Here is a 20,475-nt window from a genome sequence, read left to right as displayed (position 1 = left end):
GGAAACACCAAGGAAGGACTTAGACAGGTTAAGTTCTGCTCACACGTCAATTCTGATCTTGCATCAATAAGTATAATTAACTTCTATTGACTTGAATTTGCAGAAAGAAGCCTCACACGAGCTGTTGAATCGATCTCTGATAGAAATACTGCCATCCATGGAGAGAAGTGTGCTCTGAAGTGTACGGGGGGAACTTGCCATGCTGCTGTACACGCAGCTAAACCCAGACGTGGTAATTGATTCTAAACAAGATGCTCTTGTGGACAAACATCTATTAGGATATAATGCATCATTGATTGTTGACAGACCAGCTGGCAGCAGCATGATGGTGCACAGGCACTGGGATAACTGAGTTTCCTCAGGTCTGCTCCTGAAGCACTGGCTGAAGCTCGTGAGTAACCAGCCCTCACTGGGAAGGGGTTTCTAAAAGATGGTATCCCCCTCTGGAGCTTCCCAAATCCTCTACAAGGGTGTGAAGGATTGAAGCTGCCAGTCAAAGCTGATCTACCCTCATCTTCCCTGCTATGGATACCCAAGAAAACCATGGGCTTCCATCCCAGGGAATGATACAGGATATGAAAGTGAGCTAGTTTGGCCCAAATATTTTCATCCCAAGCACAACCTCCTGCTCATCTCTACTCAGCTCCAGGAGTGGGAGTTTCCAGAAGTCAAACCTGGAATGAGAAGAATGTAGGATTCAGCAGAGGGGAACACATTCAGAAAACACGTGGATATGGCACATGAGGACATGTTTTAATGGTGAACAAGGTGGTAGTGGATTTGATGATTCTAAAGGTCTTTTCCAACCTTAACAATTCTGTGATTCTCTGATTCTATCTAGACTTTGTCACAAAGCATGTTTTTTACTAAGCTTTCTGGCTTCCTGTGGAAAGGCCCTTGTACTCTCAGCACTCAGTTTTTAAGCTTTCACAACTTTGTCCACAGAGATTTTCAAAACTTTACTTTATATTGAAGAGAAGTGGCTCAGCGTCTGAACTGCCCTCAGCTGAATGGGTGCAGCTCCCAAGGAAACTATCACTGGAGCGGAGGATACAGGCTGTTGTGCCTTTTCCTTTCCATGCCATTACAAAGAACATGCTTATTCAGCCTTTTAACAGACTGGCTATTTCTACTTATTCAGCTTTTGCCATGTTCCTCATTATTTATGGGTTCCTTTTTCCCCTGAATTGCTTTTCTTCAAGATTCTGGTTAAAATTCATGTGGTTTCAGCACTACCATGTTTTTCATTATAGCCTTATCTGTGTTACCAATGTCTGCTTTTTTAATCTCTTTTTTTAATATTAAATATATGTATATGACTGTAGCTCTTTCACAGCATCTTCCCTCTTTCAGCACCAACAGCTCAAAAGACGCTGTCACTGCCAATAGAACTGAAAATTCCTGTCTTTTGAGGTGAGCTAGACAATAGGAGGAAATCTTTATTATTCGGATTATGGAAGATTCGGGTGCTTCCCGTTTCGCTAAGTGGTGTCTGGCTCACTCGTATCGGGGCAGGGGGAAGAGAGAAAGCCTTGCAAACCCTTTAAGGCAGAAAGTTTCTTTCTCTTCCATGTTGGCACAGCCTCAGGCACGGTGTGACGGGGCTGTGCCACCTCATAATAATCACAGTCCATATTTAACAAGGAAGCTGCAGAGAGCAGGACGTTAAAAACAGCATCTCTGAGTGTGGGTGTCAGGTGGTACCTGTCCCGACAGCCAGAGCCACCCCACCAGGCAGCGTGGGCTGTGCTGATCTTGCCATTACAGCGTAGCACATTTAATCAATTGTTTTGATAATTTGGGGCTTATTTGCCCAGAGATATTTTGGGATTCCTGCTCTGCTTTTGGTTCACACCCTCCCTTAGTCCAAATTAGCTCTCAAGTGTGGACAAGCCCTGCGCTCCTCTGAAGTGAAGCTGTTGGTGAGCAGGACTGGGAGTGTTTCCAAGCACATTTGGCACAGAGCTTTATAAGGACAATGCTGTGTCTCTGAAAGGCTGTGAAGGCACGGTGTGCCGGGAATTCCGTGGTGTGGAAGAGGAATAGGCAGCACCAAGCTGGAGATGCTGGAGCTGAATGAATGGGTTTGGTTTTGAAACTCCCTGGCAAGGAGTCATTGTCTAAAAAGAGCTTCCCATGGCACTTGCCCCAGCATGTTGGGACTGAGTGACTGCTTTGGCTACTGGATGATTTTTGAAGGAGGAGGGAAGAGCCCTTTGCCCCTGCCTGTTTACAACAGGTGGTTGATTGACTGCTCAGTGTTTCTGATCAGTGTTTCTGCTGTAATCTGCCACATTGCCTCACAATATCTCTACATCAGCATCTCTAGATTTTGGGCTTCCATTTTTTCCTTCCTTCTTCAGTTGCAGTTTAGGTTTCCTGGATCTGCTGCAGTGACAAGGTTTGCTGGGATCAGTTTTCTAAGGGGATGGTGTTGCTCCACAGGAGGGAAACAATCAGGTATATTATAGGTGGAGCTTATGGTTACACCTATGCCAGAGACAGTTGCTCAATACTTTCCACTATAACCCCCCTTTTTAACTACTTTTAATGTTGCAAAACTTTGCCAACAAGGCATAATTTTCAGTGCCATCTCCTTTAAAAGGAATAGCAGTTCTTAGCTTTCAGGCACAGAAAGGAGACAACACAGAAATTTAAGTTGAAAAGATTTCCAAACCCCTGCTCACGGGACAAGGCTGTGTGCAGGTGAAGCGGACACCTTGCAGACTCAGAAAGGAGCAGGTAAACAAAAAGAGCAGAACAGGTGTTGCACGAGAGAGAAATGCCACGAGTCAAATTCATTTCAAACTCCTGACTCACAGTCTTGATACTTGCACCAACATCTACAGACAGCCTCAGCTGCTTTACCCTGCCAATAAGGACTGAGGCGAAGGGGATTATTGCGGGCTTGCCTCCAGTCACCTGTTGAGCAGGAGCAAGTGTAGGAGGAGGGAAAGAAAGGCACCTGTTCCAGGGAACAACTCTGACCTGTGAGCTACCAGCACACGGCTGTTTCTCCGGGGTTTTGAGGTGTACACGGGTTGATGGGAGGAACTGAAAACCCAATTGTTGCAGGTAACATGCCCCTAGGATGGCCTGGAAGTAATATAATCCCCAAAATAGCACTTAAATTCGTGTCAGTCCTGATCAAACAGCAGAGTGCACGATAACACGGGTGGCTCCAGGGCCCAACCCTGAAACAACGCTTACTGGAGCAGTCACAGAGATGATGTAAGAATATTGCACATTGCACCTGTCATTAAAGACCAACCAATTATACCACAACGTTCCAGTGACTGCACTCTCGCATGCAAGGGGCAGAGGGTACAATTTTCCCACCAAAACGCAACATCTAAAACGTCCTGCATCATCGTGTTCGTGCAGGGGGGGCCGCAACGACCCCCCGGAAAAGTCCCGGCGAGGCTGCCCCACGTCGCAGGGGCTGCCGGTACAATCTCATCTGCATAACCACGCCCTCATATGTATATACCATGCTCATCTGCATATCCCAGAGCTCATTTGCATATCCCCGCCCACCCGCAGCCCCATTGGCCCGAGCTCTCCCCAGCGGTGGCGCGGCCCGGGGCGGACGCTCTTCGCACCTCATTAGCATTCGCCCCGCCTCCCAGCGGGGCACTTGGAGCCGATTGGTCGCCTTCGCCGCGGCGGGGCGAGGCCACGCCCTGCGATTGGCGGGACCGCCCGTCATTCCGGCACGGCCAGGGCCGCACTTCCGCCTCGGTGTCGGCGGGGCCGGAGCGGGAGCGGAGCCGGAGCCGGAGCCGGGGCCGGGTCAGGTTCAGGTTCAGGTAACGCCGCGGGCCGGGCCGGGCCGGGCCGGGCCGGGACCGCCGCGCTGGGACCGCCGCGCTGCGCTCCCCGCGGCGCCCTCGCAGTGGGCTGCGGGGAGGTCGCTCCCCGGTGGGCCGCGGGACGCGCTGTCAGCGCGGTGGGGGCGGCCGGGGGGGCCGTGACTCGCCCGGGGGTCTCGGGGCGCTGCGGGACCGCAGGGTCGGTCAGCAGGGCGGGGGTGTCGGGGTGAGGTGCTGAGTGCCTCCCCGGTACTGGGTACTGCGATCCCAGCCGGTGCTGAGCCCCCCCCACCATTCCCGGTGCTGGGATCCTGCCTGGTGCTGAGCCCCTCCCCGGCGCTGATCCCGGTGCTGAGCCCTTCCCCGTTCCCCTTTCCCAGCCCTCGGGCTCTCCGTGGCCGGGCAGGGAGCTGAAGGACGTCGCTGTCCCTGCAGAGGGTGCAGGTCAGCGCAGCTCTGTCAGCGCTGGGGCTTTTTCTAATTTTATTGTATTTTTCCGATTGCTTTTGCAGCTGGGTGGTTTAGCAGAGGAGTCTACGGCAGGCAGTTCCCCAGGGGAGCGTGTTGGGCTCGGCTCGGCTCAGCACAGGAGCCTCAGGGGGCCTTTTAGGCCACAGCTGAAGCACAGCAAGCACTCAGGGTTTATTTGAGTTTGGCTTTTTTTTGTTTCAGTTACCTACCCAATGTTTCTCTTACAGAGCTCCTGAAAGGGAGACAAGCAAGATGGGAAAAGTAGCAGGAAAAAAGGCTTTTTTTTAAATAACATGCCACCAGAACTTCTGCATGATAATAAAGGTATAAGTTATGTTGCCACTTATTTAATCTGGGTATTGATCATGTTTGTGCTCTCTGTGTGTTCGGATTCAGGACTCCATCTGGACTCTGCAGCGCTTGCAGGCCAGAATTTCAGATGTGGGTTCAAAGTCACCTGGTTTTTATGTCTGCCATAGCCTTGTGTTTCCTCTCAGGAGTATCTGCCAAAGCACGTTGAGTTCAAACAGATGTGGCTCCCATTTACTGCCAGTTTTCTCTGTTAAAGTACAGATCCTTCAGTTTTGATCCCAGGAAAGCTAAAAAGGAGACATGGATAGGCAGTGTTGATTAGCATCACTGCACCACTCTTCTTGTGGTGTGTTTCCTTTTCTAAAGCTTGACATGCAAGAAAACCTAAAATTGGATCATTCCGACTTAACCCTCCAAAGTTCTGTAACTCCACGTTCACGTTGCCATCTGGGAGCAGCCACATACATGTCATCCTAACCAACTTTGCACCAGCCTGCTCAGGGACTTGTAAAACCTCAGGGCAATTTCTGGAAGCAGTGACTTGGGTAACTTCCAGACATAAGAGCGCTGCGCTGTGGGATGGAAGTGGGAGAACTGGCTAAACTAGCATGGAAGCAAGAAATTCCGAGCAGTGCTTTTTTCCCCCTGAGGAACCCCTTGGGTTTTCAGTTACAGTAAACACAGCTTCTTCTTAAAATAGTTGTCAAGCAGTACGAATGTTTGACCACGTGACAGAAAGTTGGGGGCAGTCTGGGATAAGACCAGGAGTGATTCTTAGTGTGGCTTGCCCGACCCAACAGCACCTCACGGTGAACTTGTAACTCCAGGGAGTCCTCGAAAGGGAACGCTGAGATGTGTGCTGTCCAGGAATAAATGTGACATTTTCCTCCAGCAGAACTGGCTCTTCAGCCATGCCAGTATAATCTTAGAAACAGGAGCCAAAAGTTGGAGGTAGAAAATGATGATTAGACAACAAACCCTGCGCCTGCAAGTAGTTGGGAGACTAGATGGGTTAAAGGTTTCGTTTGGTGCAATACTGAGAAACAGTGTGGGTTTTAGTTATTTGTTTGCTGACTTCTAGGCAGTAACTGATCACTGGGGAGCATTTTCACTCTTGGATGGCTTCTTTAAATCAGTTTTAGAGCTGTTACTGCTTTCCATGATACGTACTTGCTTAAGCTGACGGGTCTTGTGATTGAAACTGGTATTTCTTTCAGTCTTTCTTCTTGTGAATTCTACTGTGTGAACTTCACACATGCTGACCTAGAACAAAGGTGGGGAGCTTTGCTTTCTGTTATCTTAGTGTTGGCTGGAAAACGTCCCAACCAGGCTTTTTTTGCTTTGATAAGGCTATATTTTTAAATCGCTGTTTGTAGTGCCAGTCAGATGATTTTTTTTTTTTTTTTCTGGTGGTTGTTTGAAAGCAAGGTTTGCCTGCAAGTATGCTGAATTTTTAAGCAGATAAGTTATTAGCTTTGGTATTTGAAGTAACTTGTCCTTGAGCAAGTGCAATGTTACATCATGCTGGTTGGTATCTAGGGCTTCCATTTACAGGGTGGCATTTCTCTAGTCCTTCACTTCAGCATCAGTTTTGTCACCTGAGTCATGGAGATACAAGAAATGTCTGTATGTGATGCTGCTATGATGTTTAAAATGTTTAGTGTTTGGTGACTTCTTTGTGAAATAACTAAAATGTTTGGTTCTCTTTACCTTTTTTTAGAAGAAATGCACAAAATCAGGTGTGCAAAAAAAAAAATATGTGTTAAATATGGAATGCTCGTGTTTTTGCTGAGTTTGAACATGTAGCTGATCGCAGGGGCACCTTCTCCAAGCTGAATAAATTGGAAAGTGAGAGCAATGAACACGCTGGTCACCCTGCATCTGCCACTTTGGAGATGTGGGACTTTGATGTGCTTAGTCTTGCAAAAGAATATAGGTTATGCATCATAGCTATTCTTTTATGGGTTTTATTATTTTGTGGAATAGACCGCCATAGAACTTGGAATTAAAGAAAACATTATCTCAGTCCTTGAATTCTTAATAATTACAGTGCAGATAGATGTATGGTGATGTAATTATTTATTTTGTATCCTTAAAGGCTTGTAATAGCAAGTTGCAGGAGAGCAATAAGCAATTAGAATGTGTCAAATGTGGCTTACCATAACTTTCAGTTATAGTCTTCAAAAAATGTATTGTTGATTCAGTGCACAAAGATAATGTCTTAATTTTCAGGATCAATAAGTTACAAGAATAGACTAAAGAATAGACAAGAATAGACTAAGCTTCCTTAAACGTGATTTTTTTTTTTTCCCCTTAAATACAGTTACAACTGGAAATTCATTTGCTGGTCTGGACAAATCCTTCAGATTAGTTCGGTATATTTTATTATGCACATAATTGTTGTTATGAACGTATTATGCACATAATGAGACAGATTTTTAGTAAATTACAGCAGCCTCCATTCAGAACATGCAGAGGCTGCAGAGTGTTGTCTTCCTGGGGTTGTTTATCAATCTGGTGGGAGGGAGGGTACACAAAAGGTGAATTGTCCCTGCAGCTGCAGAAACCTTTTGGTCTTGGCCCTCTCGGTTTTATAGTCCAAAACTTAAACTGTCTTTTGCTCTGTGCTTGGCGTTAGACTGAGTGGAAACCTTGGTCTGTGGTGTTCCTGCTGGAGTCCAGTTCCCTTGCTGCGCTGCCTGGAGTTTCAGCTGAGATAGAGGTTGTGGCTGTTGGGATGCTGTGAACCTCTGGGGTTTTGTAAAGTTTGCATGCTTGGGGTATTTGTCAAGAAGTGTGTTTTCATGAATGGATAACTTCATTATGTTTTTACTCTTCTGAGTAAATGTTTTTTTTTAGTGCTCCCAAAAGAGTCTGTTAATAGATCTCGTTGTGTTTTGGTTGTGGTGACAGCTAAAAGCAGTGGTGGGAAGTCTGAAGGTGGTGTGTGAGGTGTCTGTGGTTCTCATCACTCACTTCAGCTCTTTAACTCACCCACGGCTCTGGCCACGGAGCTGCTGATGTAAACTCTGTTCCTTGCAACGTGTCAGTGCAATCAAGTGAGAACAAGAATCCCTTTAATAACTCTCAATTATAAAACTTGTGTGTGTTGAGGCTGCGGAGAAATTCCCTCCCCAGCCCGTTCATAACAGGCCCTTCAGGAACGTGTGTTCACTGAAATGAGAACTTTGTCAGGAGAACAGAACTGACCCCTGTCTGGGGTTCTTTCTAGGTTTTGCACCAATGAAACTGTTGAATGGTTGTTCAATAGTGAAACAAAAATGCTACCGATCTTCAGAGATGCAAATAACTTTGTTTGCATGGTCTTTGTTTTAAACAAAGTGTTGTGCACGTTTTGTTACCCAAGTGGGTTAATGTTATTGAGCAGATAGCTGGCTGGATTCTTTATTAAAACTGGATTCTTTATTAAAAGTGAACTCCAAATAGAGATATTTGTCCTGTCTTGAGAAGTCAACATTTATTTTATTTTTTAATCTCTTGACAACAGCAAGCATAGTAGCCACCTTATACTGGAATCCATTAGGTATCTACTACAAACACATCTTCTAAAGGAAATTCACCCATAGCATAAACTATGACTTTCTAAAGCTTTTGCAGATTTGTGGTATCATCTTAAAACTCTCTAACAGCCTGCTGGCTGCGTGCATGAGCTCGTGCTGCAGAATTCCAGTGTGTGAGGAGTTGTTGGTAGGCATGAAAATAGGATTTCTTGTGCTGTAGGGCTTTGCACTTGGGTTGGTCACTGTTGTCCTCCTGCTCTGTTTGCCATGTTATTGCTATCACAGTTACTTAAGAGTCTCTGTGAAAATGATTTTGTAAGATACCTTGTACAGAGTAAATGTGAACCTGCAACTGCCTGGAGAGAATGGACCCACTGAGACAAAGCTTAAGAAGTGCCTTTGAGTAGGAAGATCTATAAACTTAAAAATGTAACTACTTTTTGCTGTTCTGGGGGTTTTCTCTGGTGATATTTTGTGCTGTAATTGTCTTGACGTTCATCAGCTTCAGCGATCAGTTTGTAGGGGTGGTTGCATGGTGATGGGAAATACTGAAGTGTCCTTAATTTTACCTTCAAAGAGAAGAGTTCATAAATGATTAATTACACATCTAGTGGCGCCTGTGTCCAAAATCACTGTGCTTGGAGTTATTGATTACATCCCACCCTACCTCTGTAACATAGAGCAGTTCCTCAGGAAATTACTAAGAAGTAACTAGTTTTACAATATAGCAAATGATTTTTTTTTTTTTAATAGTGTGCTTAGAAATGAGCTGGTTTATCACTCATGATCAAACCTAACGTTCTGCATCATGCATGGAGAGGAATGCAGAATGGAATTCTGTCATTTTTTATGATCATGAGCCATGAAATAGTTTCCAAGGGAAGGTTACAAAGTCCGAGAAGTGCTGTACCAGATGCTCTCAGGTGGAAAAATGTCTCAGATATTGAGGTGGTGTTAAAAAAGGAGAATGTTCACAGAGTTTTGTGGGAATTTCAGTGAAGCGTTTTGCGTCAGAAGATATTAATCTCCTGGAATCAAGTTTCCTTGTTCTGTTTGTTTATTAAATTTATGGAAGTTTAAGCCAATATCCTTGGCTGTAGAACAGAATTTTTGGTTGAAGTGAAAATTGAGGAATAACCGTTGGTAATTGAGCCCTATGCTGGGGGGAGTATTTTCTGTCCAGTTTCATCTTTACAATTTTTATGTTCAATAAATAATACCTCTGGTAGCAGCACTGTAGCTTTGTGCTGGGGGCAGTATTTGTGTGTGCAACAATTACTGTCATTTTGTTCTGATGCAGAAACAAATTTTGTGGCTTTTCCTCAGTTGAAAGCCAGACTTTCAGAGTTCCAGTTGGCTCTAATTCCTGTGAAGTATCACCAGAAGTTGTTATTCCTGAGAGAACAAAACATGATTCTTCCTACCATAAATCAGTTTGATTTGTGTTGATCCTCATCACTCAGCCTCTCTCTGCACTTTGTTAACTTGAGAAGGAAGTTGCCCTTTTCTTGCTGTGGATGTAGAGAAGAGTTTCATCTTGCCAAGACATCTTGGTGGAAGATGGCATTATATTCAAACTTTGGAGTATAAGAAACAAATGTAACTTGGTAAAGAAAATCCTCTTCTGTATTCTAACATCTGTGTAGCTGTTCTCTGGCTAAAGAGATTTTAAATGAATAATAATTGCAGCAGGTATCTAAATTGCCAATTAAATTGACTTCTTGGCTAATTTTTGTAGATGTTTTAGATCCAGTGTTGTTGGTAACCTAATTTCATAAGTCAATTAGGATTCTTCCTTGCTGAAGCAGAGATGAAACACTGCAGTTTGATGTTTTCAGGAGATGTGTATGAAGCAAACACACATGAATATTTATCTTCCAGTTTGAGTTATTTATTTCAATCCCTTGAAGTACTACAGCTGTGTTTTATTTCAGCAGGCAACTCAAGAGATGATGGGGTTGGCTCCTATTTCCCCAGTCATGCTGTAGAGTGTTGGGTTTTTTTGTTGTCCTTTTTTTCCCCCATTTCTTAATTTTAGTGTTAATGTGAAAGGTGTGTATCTTTGATCTTCTACTGGCTCCTGGAGTCTCTTTCTGGACAGAAGGTGCATCCAGGATATCACAGAATCACAGAATGGTTTGGGTTGGAAGGGACCTTGAAGACCATCTCATTCCACTCCCCTGCCATGGGCAGGGACATCTTCCACTGTCCCAGGTTGCTCCAAGCCCTGTCCAACCTGACCTTGGACACTTGCAGGGATGGGGCAGCCACAGCTTCTCTGGGCAACCTGTGCCAGGGCCTCACCACCCTCACAGGGAAGAATTGCTGTTTAATATCTAATCTAAACCTGCTCTTTCACAATTTGAAAATTCACATTTCCCCTCATCCTTGTCATATCAAACTAAATGAAAATGTTTTTTGTGAGGAAGTCCCAAGTGACTTTTTTTCCTTTTTCCTTTTTTTTTCCCTCTAATTTTTCTTCCTTGCTTTTATTCTCTTTTCAAGTTAATATACTTTAATGATTTTAAAATTTGCCGTGGAAGTGCACATCCAACAAAACCTTGTTAGGCACGTGAAAAAGCTGATGAATGTGCTAGTTCATGAATTCTTTGGTGGCACTCTAATTCCAGTGTATTGAACTCTATTGAACACCCTACCTGCTCGTGCTGGTGAATCTCTGTGGTTATTTTCCTGACTGCTTATTGATTCTGTACTTGGTTTTACTTAAATGCTCCTTGATCTCGCAAGTAGATTTAATATCAGTATAATGAACAGGACTGAATGTTCTATGTTTCTCACAGAGCCAGAACATGTGATTTCAAAGTGAAAAAAATGGGATTTGTAACAGGATGGTGTCAGCAAAGCTTTCCAGAATTGGTGCATGATGTGAAATTTCTGCTTCAGGTCTGGAGGGAGAAGGCACTGCAGTTTTCTTGAGCCAGCTTCAAACCTGAGCTCGCTGAGCCACATTCCAGCCCAATGAGCCGCTGGGCTGTAAATGCTGGTCTTTCTATAGAAATGTAAATGTTTCTTTAAGGAGGAGTAACTTTCATTTATCCAACTGGGTCTTTGTTGAGGATTAACCTGGAAGAACAAGTTAGTATGGAGGAACTAGTCGAATTAACTAAGCCAGAGTAGCTGCATGTTTAAACTCTTGCAGGTTGTTCTGGGGTACAAGTTATTGGTGGTTTTTTTTAAAATGTGTTTAAGTTCCAGGGAGCAGCATCCGACTGCTCCGCAGGCAGTGCATCCCCACAGCCTGGTTTTGGAGAGCAGCCATGAAGGTGGAATGTGCATCCCTTCTCAGAGAGGTGCTCAGTGCTCACATGCACGTCACAGGGTGCGTTGAGCAAAGGAGTTTATGAAGTGATTTTGCAAAGTCTTGCGCTTTTGTTGGCCTGGTTTTAAAAATAAATTCAAGTGGGAGGAAACGGTTTAGAATGGGAATTGTGCAAAGTCTCTGGGACTGATGTATTTCTGGAAGAGAGTTCTTGTACCTTCTACAGCTGGGGGCTGTGACCTTGTAGGGGACGCTCTGACCTGCACAGAGTTAATCTTTGCAAAGCAAAGCGTGTTCCTGGCAGCCAGATCACCTGGTAGTGACTGACGCGTTCAACCGTGCTCGGCAAACACTTTGTGTGACATTTATTCATAACCAGCTGATTGACGGATACGCTACAACTTTGTTCTTCCCTCGTCATGGGACCTTGGCTGTCACCGTGGGTGGTGTGAATAGTTACACTCTCTGCATCGGGGCTGTGGGGATGGCTGAGAGGAGTGTGTTTGCTCGAGACTCTGGGGATCTGTCTCAGATGCATTTGGGAACAGCCCTTTCTGATTGTTCTCTCTGTTTGTGACAGATGTACTTCTGAAAGGCAGGATGTCGTTCTGAGTGACTCCTTCCCTCTGTAGAACCTATTTCAAGGTGTGCTGGGGATGTGGTGCAGGTATTTTCTTGTGTTTCTGCAGTATTTATTTCAACTGCCTGCTTTGCTTTGTCCTTTGCCTTTGCAAAACATCCCCATGTCCTCTGAGAAAGGGGCTGTCCGTGGCCATCAGTCATACAGGAATGTGCGACATTTTCTGATGAACTATGAGAATTGAAATGAGTTTTAATGAGTATCATAGAATCACAGAATGGTTTGGGTTGGAAGGGACCCTAAAGGTGATCTAGTTCCACCCCCTGCCATGGGCAGGGACACCTTCCACTGTCCCAGGTTGCTCCAAGCCCCATCCAGCCTGGCCTTGGACACTTGCAGGGATGGGGCATCCACAGCTTCTCTGGGCAACCTGTGCCAGGACCTCATAGGGAAGAATTTTTCTTTAATGTCTAGTCTAAACCTGCTCTCTGTCAATTCAAATTCATCCCCCCTTGTCCTGTCACTACATGCTCTTGTAGAAAGTCCCTCTCCACCTTTCTTGTAGGTTCCCTTCATGTAACCTTTTGACTTGCTGTGCAGCATCAATGAGACCTTTTAATAACAAAAACACAGATCAAACCTTGCTCCCATATGATTAGTAGTTAGTTATATTTCTGTCCTTTACCTGTTCAGGTTTTGGGGATTCTTGCCTGGGACAAAAAAATTGCATTTTTATTTCAGCATTGGTGTTTGCATTTCTAAATTGTGTTATTGGACAGCCTAATACCTTGTTTAACCTGTTTGTGAATGGATTTAGAACATCACCAGGGTGCAGAGCTTATTTCAGAGGAACCAAAGTGGTTGTTCTTTGATTAGAAGACGCCAGAAGGTCTTACAAGTTTTTGACTTCACATGCTATGCTTAACTCTTGCTGGTTTGGGTTTGTATATTTTAGGCATTGGTGTGCAAATAAGCAAAATGAGCAGAAAAATTAGGTTCTGCCCAAATAACTTGTCCAAGACTTACTTCAGTAAATTATGTCAGGCTTATTTTTTTTCTGCAAGTTGCTTTGGCACTCACTTTAAAGGTAACTTCAAAAGTAACATCTTATTGTGAATGTTCTGGACAACCTGGGACAGAGAATTTGTCAGAGCGAATGTAAGATAATACAACTGCAGTACAGATTTACCAACCAAAGCTGCACTGTTGGGATGGGTATTACGACTTTTTTTGGATGATTCTATGTCTTGTCTTTCGGTTTGAGCTTCAAAAATAGCGTATTTCCTGTAGGGAGACCAGTCTAATATGAAAATAAAAATAAATGTGGCAGGTTTTGCTCATGCACACAAATCCCGTAATGAATCTGAATAGTCTGTACCAATACCTAGCCTTAAAATATGAGGAAATAGATAAGCTTTGTTGCTGTAAACCACAAAATCTGGGCTGCCTGTGGCTAGGGGTGTGTTGTCATCATGAAATGGCAAATTTACAGTTCTCTTAGGCTGCCTCGACTTGCAGCTTTTCCATGTCATTTATAAAATGACTTGGTGATCAGTGTGGCAGCTGGGCTGAGGTCCCCACAGAAAAGCACCTTTCTGAGTGTCTGTGCCTTGAGCACCCCGGCTCAGCCCTTGGCACTGCCTGTAAACCCACTAAGATAATTTTAACCTGTAAACCAGCAAACCCTGATAGCTGAAAACAGTGTTTTCTCTCCAACAAGGAACCAGTGAAATCCTGTATGGAAACCTGTTTGCTCCATTCTTAATGATTATTATGTATGTAAGAAAATATCCAAATATAGTTTATATTTCTTCTACACTGTGGGAATAAAAGATGAGAACATGCTTTATGAAGGATTTTCCAGGACAGCTGGTCCTGGGCTCCTGAAGGTCTGTCTGCCACAGGAGTGTTGCACCCTTCCTTCAGTGGCAATTTTGGTAAAACCTGTTATTTGCAGTTGCTCGTGTGTAAGTGAATTCTTCTGGAAACATCAGGGACACGGAGGAGGAAATTCAGATTGCAAATACTGAATATGAAGCAACCAGGATGTTTTTGTCTTCTGGCATTTCAGCCTAGCTGAAAGTAACTTTTGCTGTTGCTTTCAGTAAGAGAAAAGGACTTAATCCTAGCTTTTTGGCTCATGAAAGCTGAATGCTGTTATCACTGTGTGTTCAGCTACATGCAAATTCATGTTAATCTCTGCTGTATAAAAGAACTGAATGTAAAAGAAGTGATATAAGCGTGAAGTTATTCCTAGTGTAACTCAGCAAAATATGTTACTTTATCCTTTTAAAATTGCTCCTGGCACCTTGGGGCAATTTGTGACTGTTATTTAAAGTGAGCTCAATTAATATTTTGTTCTTGGGGTAATAGTTATAAAGCTTGTGAGTAACTTACAGGGATTTGACTGAACTTTCATTTTCGAATAGCAGTGAGCTTCAGGAATGGTGTGAGGTTAACTCGAGCCTCTGACTCTGGTCACTTCATTTGTACTTGGTGAGTGTTTTTATAGGAAATCTTGATTATCTCTGCAGTGAAACTGCACACTGTGGGATGGAGTTCCACTTCACAGGTCCTTTTGTAATGCAATCCTTATTGGGCAGGAGAGGGGAGAGGAGAAACTGGCATTCATCTGTGTGACCTTATTTGTTTTAAGGCTCTTAATGATAATTGACAGTTTTTTAAGTCATAATTTGTATTTCTTAGGGCCTTCTATAAATATCTTGCATCTTCAAGGATACTTGGAGGGTTAAAGAAGTCCTCTAATGCAACCTCTTTTTTGGCAAATCAGTGGAGTCCAGTGTGGTCATCTGGGGTGAACACTTGTCCTGAGATGAGTCCTGGGTTTTCTGCAGCAACAGTTTTCTTTGGATTCCTTCTTTCCAGCCCTGTAGAAAAGTTTACATAGTTGCATCCTCAAGGAGAGATTTTCTGCAAAGATATGACATATTTGGAGTCCTTGGAGGAGATACTTTCAGATATGTTGCTGATGGGGCTGGAAAGTCTGGAAAAACTGACTAATAGCAGCTTTGGTATGAACAGGCATTTTTTTTACAGAGTCAAGGATTGATTTCCATTAGACAAGATAACACAGGGATAGTGCACTGACTTGTACTTACAGTACAGATTTAGAAAAATTGGATGATCTTTAACGTCCCTTCCAACCCAAGCCATTCTGTGATACCAAATCTGGTGTTTAGTTCTTGCAGAAATCTGAGCTGCTGCAAGTGAGCACTTGCTGATAGCCTTGCACTGGAGTTCTTCAGACAGACATGTCCCTGCCTTAAATGTTCTGAGCTGTTGCATCCTTGCTTAGGAGAGCGCAGAGCTTTGGCAAAAGAAGTCAGACACTTGTTGCTGATGAGCAAGAAAGTTGAAAAAGGTTTAAAAGTCTCTGGCTGTAGAAGGGCACAGGGGAAAGGGAAGGAAACTCGTGCAGCTGAGAGCAATTGCACAGCGCTGTAGCAGCAGTCGAGAAGCAGATGTATAAAGTTTTGTCCTTGTGGAGGTGAGGACTTATAAATATGAAATTGCTGATGCAGAGAGTGATACAGAATCCTGTAGTAGTAAGGAAGTGGGAAGTTCCTAAGGGAAAAGCGACAAACTGAAATACCCGGCCTTGACAGACAGAACGCTTCAAGGAGAGCACTGTATTCATTAACTGAGATGAGTTCTGTAATGGGCTGTTTTAGCTCCTCCTTCTGAATGGACAATTGGAAGGACTCTGTGTGTGTGAGACATTCAAATAGTTTTTGTTCTGGGCAGTGAGGGGAAAAAGGCTTGAAACACAGTTTGATTTCTTGTAGAGAAGAAGGAGTTGGCTTCAAACATGGTAAACTCTTCTGCTAGGAGCAGAATGCGCTTCTGGCTTTGTTTCTCTTAATTGGAATGGAGTTGTGCAAGTTATAATTACTCTGGAGAAACTACTGCCACAAAAGCAGTGGAATCTTCAGGGATCATAAAAAATTGAGACTGACAGATTGAGGTTGTTCTGGAAGAGATATCGATAGCATTGCCATGCTGTTGTCTGTTGTTGTGTACTTGGCTTGTTTTTGGTACCCAGTGAACATTTGTAAGAGTGGAAACCAGATTTTCTCATTCTTCTCCTTAAACTAAAGTTGGGTGAAGTAAAACTGTTTGTGTTACACCATTGCCAACCATCTGGCAAAAACCTGATTTAGTCTATCCATAAAGTAGAGCTGGAATGCTTCATAAATCTGTAAGTTATTTGCAGTGTGCTTGGTTCTACTGAGGAAGAGTTTGTTGGGGTTTTTCACACTCCTCCTAGATGGAAAAATCTCCAGTTGTCTTTCAAGGGTTCATAGCAGTAGCCTGAGAAAACTTCTCTAAGGCTCAGTAGGTACTGATTGCATGACATGGAGTGAGGCCCAGCATTTTTATGCAGTGGTCAGATTTTGACATACAACTGTTCTCTTTCTTGTTCCTGGCATTCTTGGTTAAGGATGCAGTAAAGCTTGTCCTCTTGCTGAAAAGAATTTTTGATTTGCCAGCTGTCTTTTTCTTCTGTCAGTTCTCTGCTCCTTTCAGTTGTACTTGCCTGAAATTCGACTTGCAGTACATAAGATATATTTTACAGTAATGTATATGAAGTATTTTTAGAGAGAGAAGTGTGGCATAGTAAATCAGCTGTTCTTGTGGCAGGCAGTATTCATCTCAAAATTACTTTGGTATCAAAGAAGGCTGTTTACTTATGAATGCAAAAATCCATCTCTTACCATGGGAGGAAATAGGAAAATTAGTATTTGTCAAGTGTGCACGTTTGTGCACGTAAGAAATGTGGAAGTTGCTAATTCTGTTTCCCTGTCTTGTCAAATAGATCATCTAAAGCAGCTGGGAATTTGCAGAAGAAGACCCTGACAGCACACAGATACTCGCTCTCTAAATCAAACCCAACGATGCATTAGAGGGAGCTGGATTGGCTGTGCAGAGATTTCACCCTGAAGGATGAACGGTGAAGAAGAGTTTTATGATGCCGTTACGGGTGAGTGATGGGCACAGTGCCAAGGGGAGGGAAAAACCCTATAAATTGCGTTGTGTGTGTGGTGAGAGGCCAGTAACACGTTAAGCTGTTAATAATAAATCAAAAGTAAACTCTGCTAAAACTTGTGGTTCTGTCTGCTGAAAAGTGGGAAGGGAGAATTATAATTTGTGTTCAGGCTTGGATATGAGGGGTTTTTATTAAAGCTTAATGCTGGCTATCATTTTATCGCTAACAGTCCTTTAGTGGTCAGGTCTTGCTTTCATTTTCTTGAAGAGTAGGTAATTTAATAGCAGCTTGAGAAGTAAAGCTTTTAAGACCCTTTGAAAGGTGAAATATTGTCCATGGGTTGTTTTTATTGTTATTTTATTATTTTCTTTTTTCTTTATTTTAATGGAAAACTTAAGCTAAGGAATTGAAGTAGAAAATGTTTTTCTAGTCAGAAACAAATTACTGTAGAAGTGTGCTTTCAAAATGGGGAGCCAGAAGTCTTTGCAATCTCATATTTTTTCTAGAAAATTAAACCTGAATCACTTCACACTTGAGCAGTGCATAAAATGGTACTTTGCTTTGAACTAATAAGGATGAATAGTTATTTGTAAGAGCCTTAGATGGTTTTAGTGGTGAAATAAAATGCTTGAAGTGTTTTAATAAAGGAAATCCGCTCAAAGATCTCGAACAATTTTAAAGTCTTCCACTGAAATATCTCTTAAGAAGTCCTGTAACAGGGGGGGAAATGAGAAATGCTGAGTGTGGAGTGGTTAATGTAGGATCACAGGAATGAGAAGAGAATAATGGGAAGCACTGAAAGCTGAAGGAGTGGAAGTACAGGGTGGATACAAGTGGTAAGGTGGACTTAGACATGGTTGGTTGGAAATGCATATGAGAGTAAACAAAGGGGGCTGGGTGAAGCAATGTGACTGACAGCAGCCTGTATAGGACTTGTCACAATTATGTCACGGAGAAGAGGAGGAAATTTGGTTTGCATTCATGCCAGCTGGGAGTGATAGGGGTAGTACTCCAAATTCATCTGTAAAATCAAACTGTTGTACCATTAAAATCGTGAAAACACAGTGGGTTGTTGCTGTATGTCTTCAGTAATCTTTCAATTCCAAGAGCTCGGGACCAATGCCATGAATGAACTAGATTTTTTTCCACTGAAACAGGTGCACAGAAATGTGCCTCTGAGCATGAGGTCTGTGTGGTACAGCTGTGATGTTGATGCATTCCTTTATCTCTTGCTGCAGAAGTGCACAGCCCTCAGTGTTTGACTCATCTGGTTCTGTCCTTGTTCCTCCTCTTCTTTTTCACCTGAACCTCAAAGGGTTGATTCCTCCTGCAAGTGCTCCAGGTGGTAGTGACTTCTGAGCTATTGTGCATGAGATGTTCTTGTTCCTGCAGTCTTGGCTGACTCTGCTCAGAAGTGGGATGTTGTGCATCAGTTTTGTGAGCACTCCTTGTCCTGTCCTAATCTTATTCTTCCACAGGGATGAATGTACTGGCAGGAGATAAGTTTATATATAGATATATATATATATATATGTTATATGTGTTGCCCTTGAATGTGCCCTGCAGGTACTTGTTTTAAGAGGGGTGTTTACTTTGGAATCTTAATAGTTTGCTTCAGATTCATTCTCCCTCAGGACTGTCTGTCTTTGAACACGGGTGCTCAGTCCCTTTCTCTAGCTGGATGCTTTAGAAGATGCTGACAGTTTGATGAATTACTTGTACAAACCTAGTGAAGCGAGACCAAGGCCTTTGTAGCTGTGTCTTGTCCAACTCATAGATAAATGTGATGCCAAGAATAACCTGGAAATAGGTCTTTCTACATTCATGTTCCCCCACTGCTGTAGCAACTCTTTGCTATCCTAAACTCTGTATCTTTCAGACAGTGCTTTGTTGGATTTTTTAGGTTTTATGGGTCTTGATCATGCCTATCTGTGTGAGGATGATGTGTTATCATCCTCCTGGCAGATGTTTTGCCCCTGACTGGGTGATGATTATACTTGTGAGGGTGCAGGATGGTCTGGAGTATTCAGGTGATGAATTGAATTAGTGACTGGTAAAGAGTTTCCATGGAGAGAAAGAAGCTTCTTTGCATTCAGAGGTCATTAGCATTGCTGACACTTGACATCCTTGAATGAGTACTCCCCTTGGGAATCCCTTGGGAATGTTACCTGTGGTCTCTGTCAAGAATCTGCTTTTTGTCAAGTACCAGTGGTAGCCTTCTCTGAGACTGGATGAGGTGAAAGGTGTTCAGTCTTTTAATGAATTTCAAATTCCTTGAAGTTCTATGGGAGATGGGGGAGCATACTTTGATCTGTGTCACCTTGGTGTGCTGATCTTGATGCAGACTTCATAAAGACTGTGCCATCAGGGTCTGCTCTGTCAGAGCCGTATCCTTCCTTAATTCTGTCAGATACCCATTTGCCAAAGTGTTTTGTGAAAGAGCTGCCATGGAACAGGAAAATTCTTGGCTATTTACCAGAGTAATTTATTTTTGAGAACATGAATGGTTTAATTTTGCTTTTTTAAATATTGACCCACTGTTCCATGGAAATCTGTTCTGTGCGCACCATGAGGTTAATCCAGCCTGGTGTGTTTGTGAGGATATTGTTCACTGTAGTCTGTTGGTTTCACATGGAGAGGAAGAAATGAAGTATCTGCTGCCAAATGGATATATTTTCATAATGCCTGGATCAAACTGAATCAGTGGATTCTGCTTTAATGTTTAAGTATTGCAGATGTTGTGAAAGGCCAACCTGCCTCCTGTCAGCTACACGTTGGGAAGACGGAGTTGTTTTGAAAAGTGTAGAATTCTAATTTGTGGCAAAATAAAAAATACCTCTTGCTTCACTTGCTGTCTACACTTCCAGCGTATTTATCCCTGTTCCTTATGCCCTTTTTAGCACTGAAGGCTCTCAGTACTGTGCTGTTTTGATTCCCTTTCTGTCTGGGCTGACGAGGCTTAATTAGTGCTCAGGGAAGTTGCTGACTGTACAAAGGGGTGTTCTCATGTACATGACTCACAGAACCGGGTGCCTCTGCTCCCTTGGCTGATGTGGAGCGTAGTCTGAGTGGACTTGTTGCATTTGCAGGATGTGGAAGAGGAAGGCTAAGAGAACTAGAATTACTGGCAAGTCACTTTTCTTTAAGTTCTTGAAATAGACTCGTGTTGGCACTCAACCTAAGTATTTAACTTTGAAAATGTAAGACTTTTTAAAAGCCTTTCCTTCACCCTTAACGCACATAACTTGGGATGTCCGATTAATTTTTGACTTCGTATTTCTGTGTGTGGCTCCCTATTCCCTTTTTTGTCTCCTCACTCCCAGTGGCTTTTCAGCGTGAAAACTGTCCTGTAAGTAAAACTTAGCTACTCAGTTTCTCAGGTTCAAAGCTTAAATGGCAGCTGGTGTAAGGCTCTTTTTGTAACTTAGCAAAACTACAACAGGTCATTTCAGGAAACTGTTTTTATTGCAGATCTACTTCCTCTGGGCAGT

The 20,475-nt window shown here is 43.3% G+C and overlaps 1 protein-coding gene across 3 annotated transcripts in view; it reads left to right on the top strand.

Moving 5' to 3' along the window:
• The first annotated feature begins 3,716 nt into the window (after window positions 1-3,716).
• OSBPL2 (oxysterol binding protein like 2) overlaps window positions 3,717-20,475 on the top strand; it is a 32,797-nt gene continuing 16,038 nt past the window's right edge. The window contains exons 1-3 of one of the 3 annotated variants that reach the window (XM_050313862.1): window positions 3,717-3,803; window positions 4,511-4,607; window positions 16,814-16,978. In XM_050313862.1, the coding sequence (XP_050169819.1) occupies window positions 16,942-16,978 (37 nt within the window). In that variant the 5' untranslated portion in view covers window positions 3,717-3,803; window positions 4,511-4,607; window positions 16,814-16,941. Of the gene's footprint in view, window positions 3,810-4,510; window positions 4,608-11,994; window positions 12,064-16,813; window positions 16,979-20,475 lie in introns of those variants that run through there. The other 2 variants (XM_050313861.1, XM_050313863.1) reach the window with 2 other exon arrangements.

The sequence above is a fragment of the Myiozetetes cayanensis genome, unplaced genomic scaffold (genome assembly GCF_022539395.1).
Source record: "Myiozetetes cayanensis isolate MyiCay16 unplaced genomic scaffold, myiCay2020 scf19, whole genome shotgun sequence".
In the NCBI taxonomy this organism is placed as follows: Eukaryota; Metazoa; Chordata; class Aves; order Passeriformes; family Tyrannidae; genus Myiozetetes; species Myiozetetes cayanensis.
The sequence above is the reverse complement of the archived record's forward strand: the minus strand, read 5'-3'. Positions and strand labels throughout refer to the sequence as shown.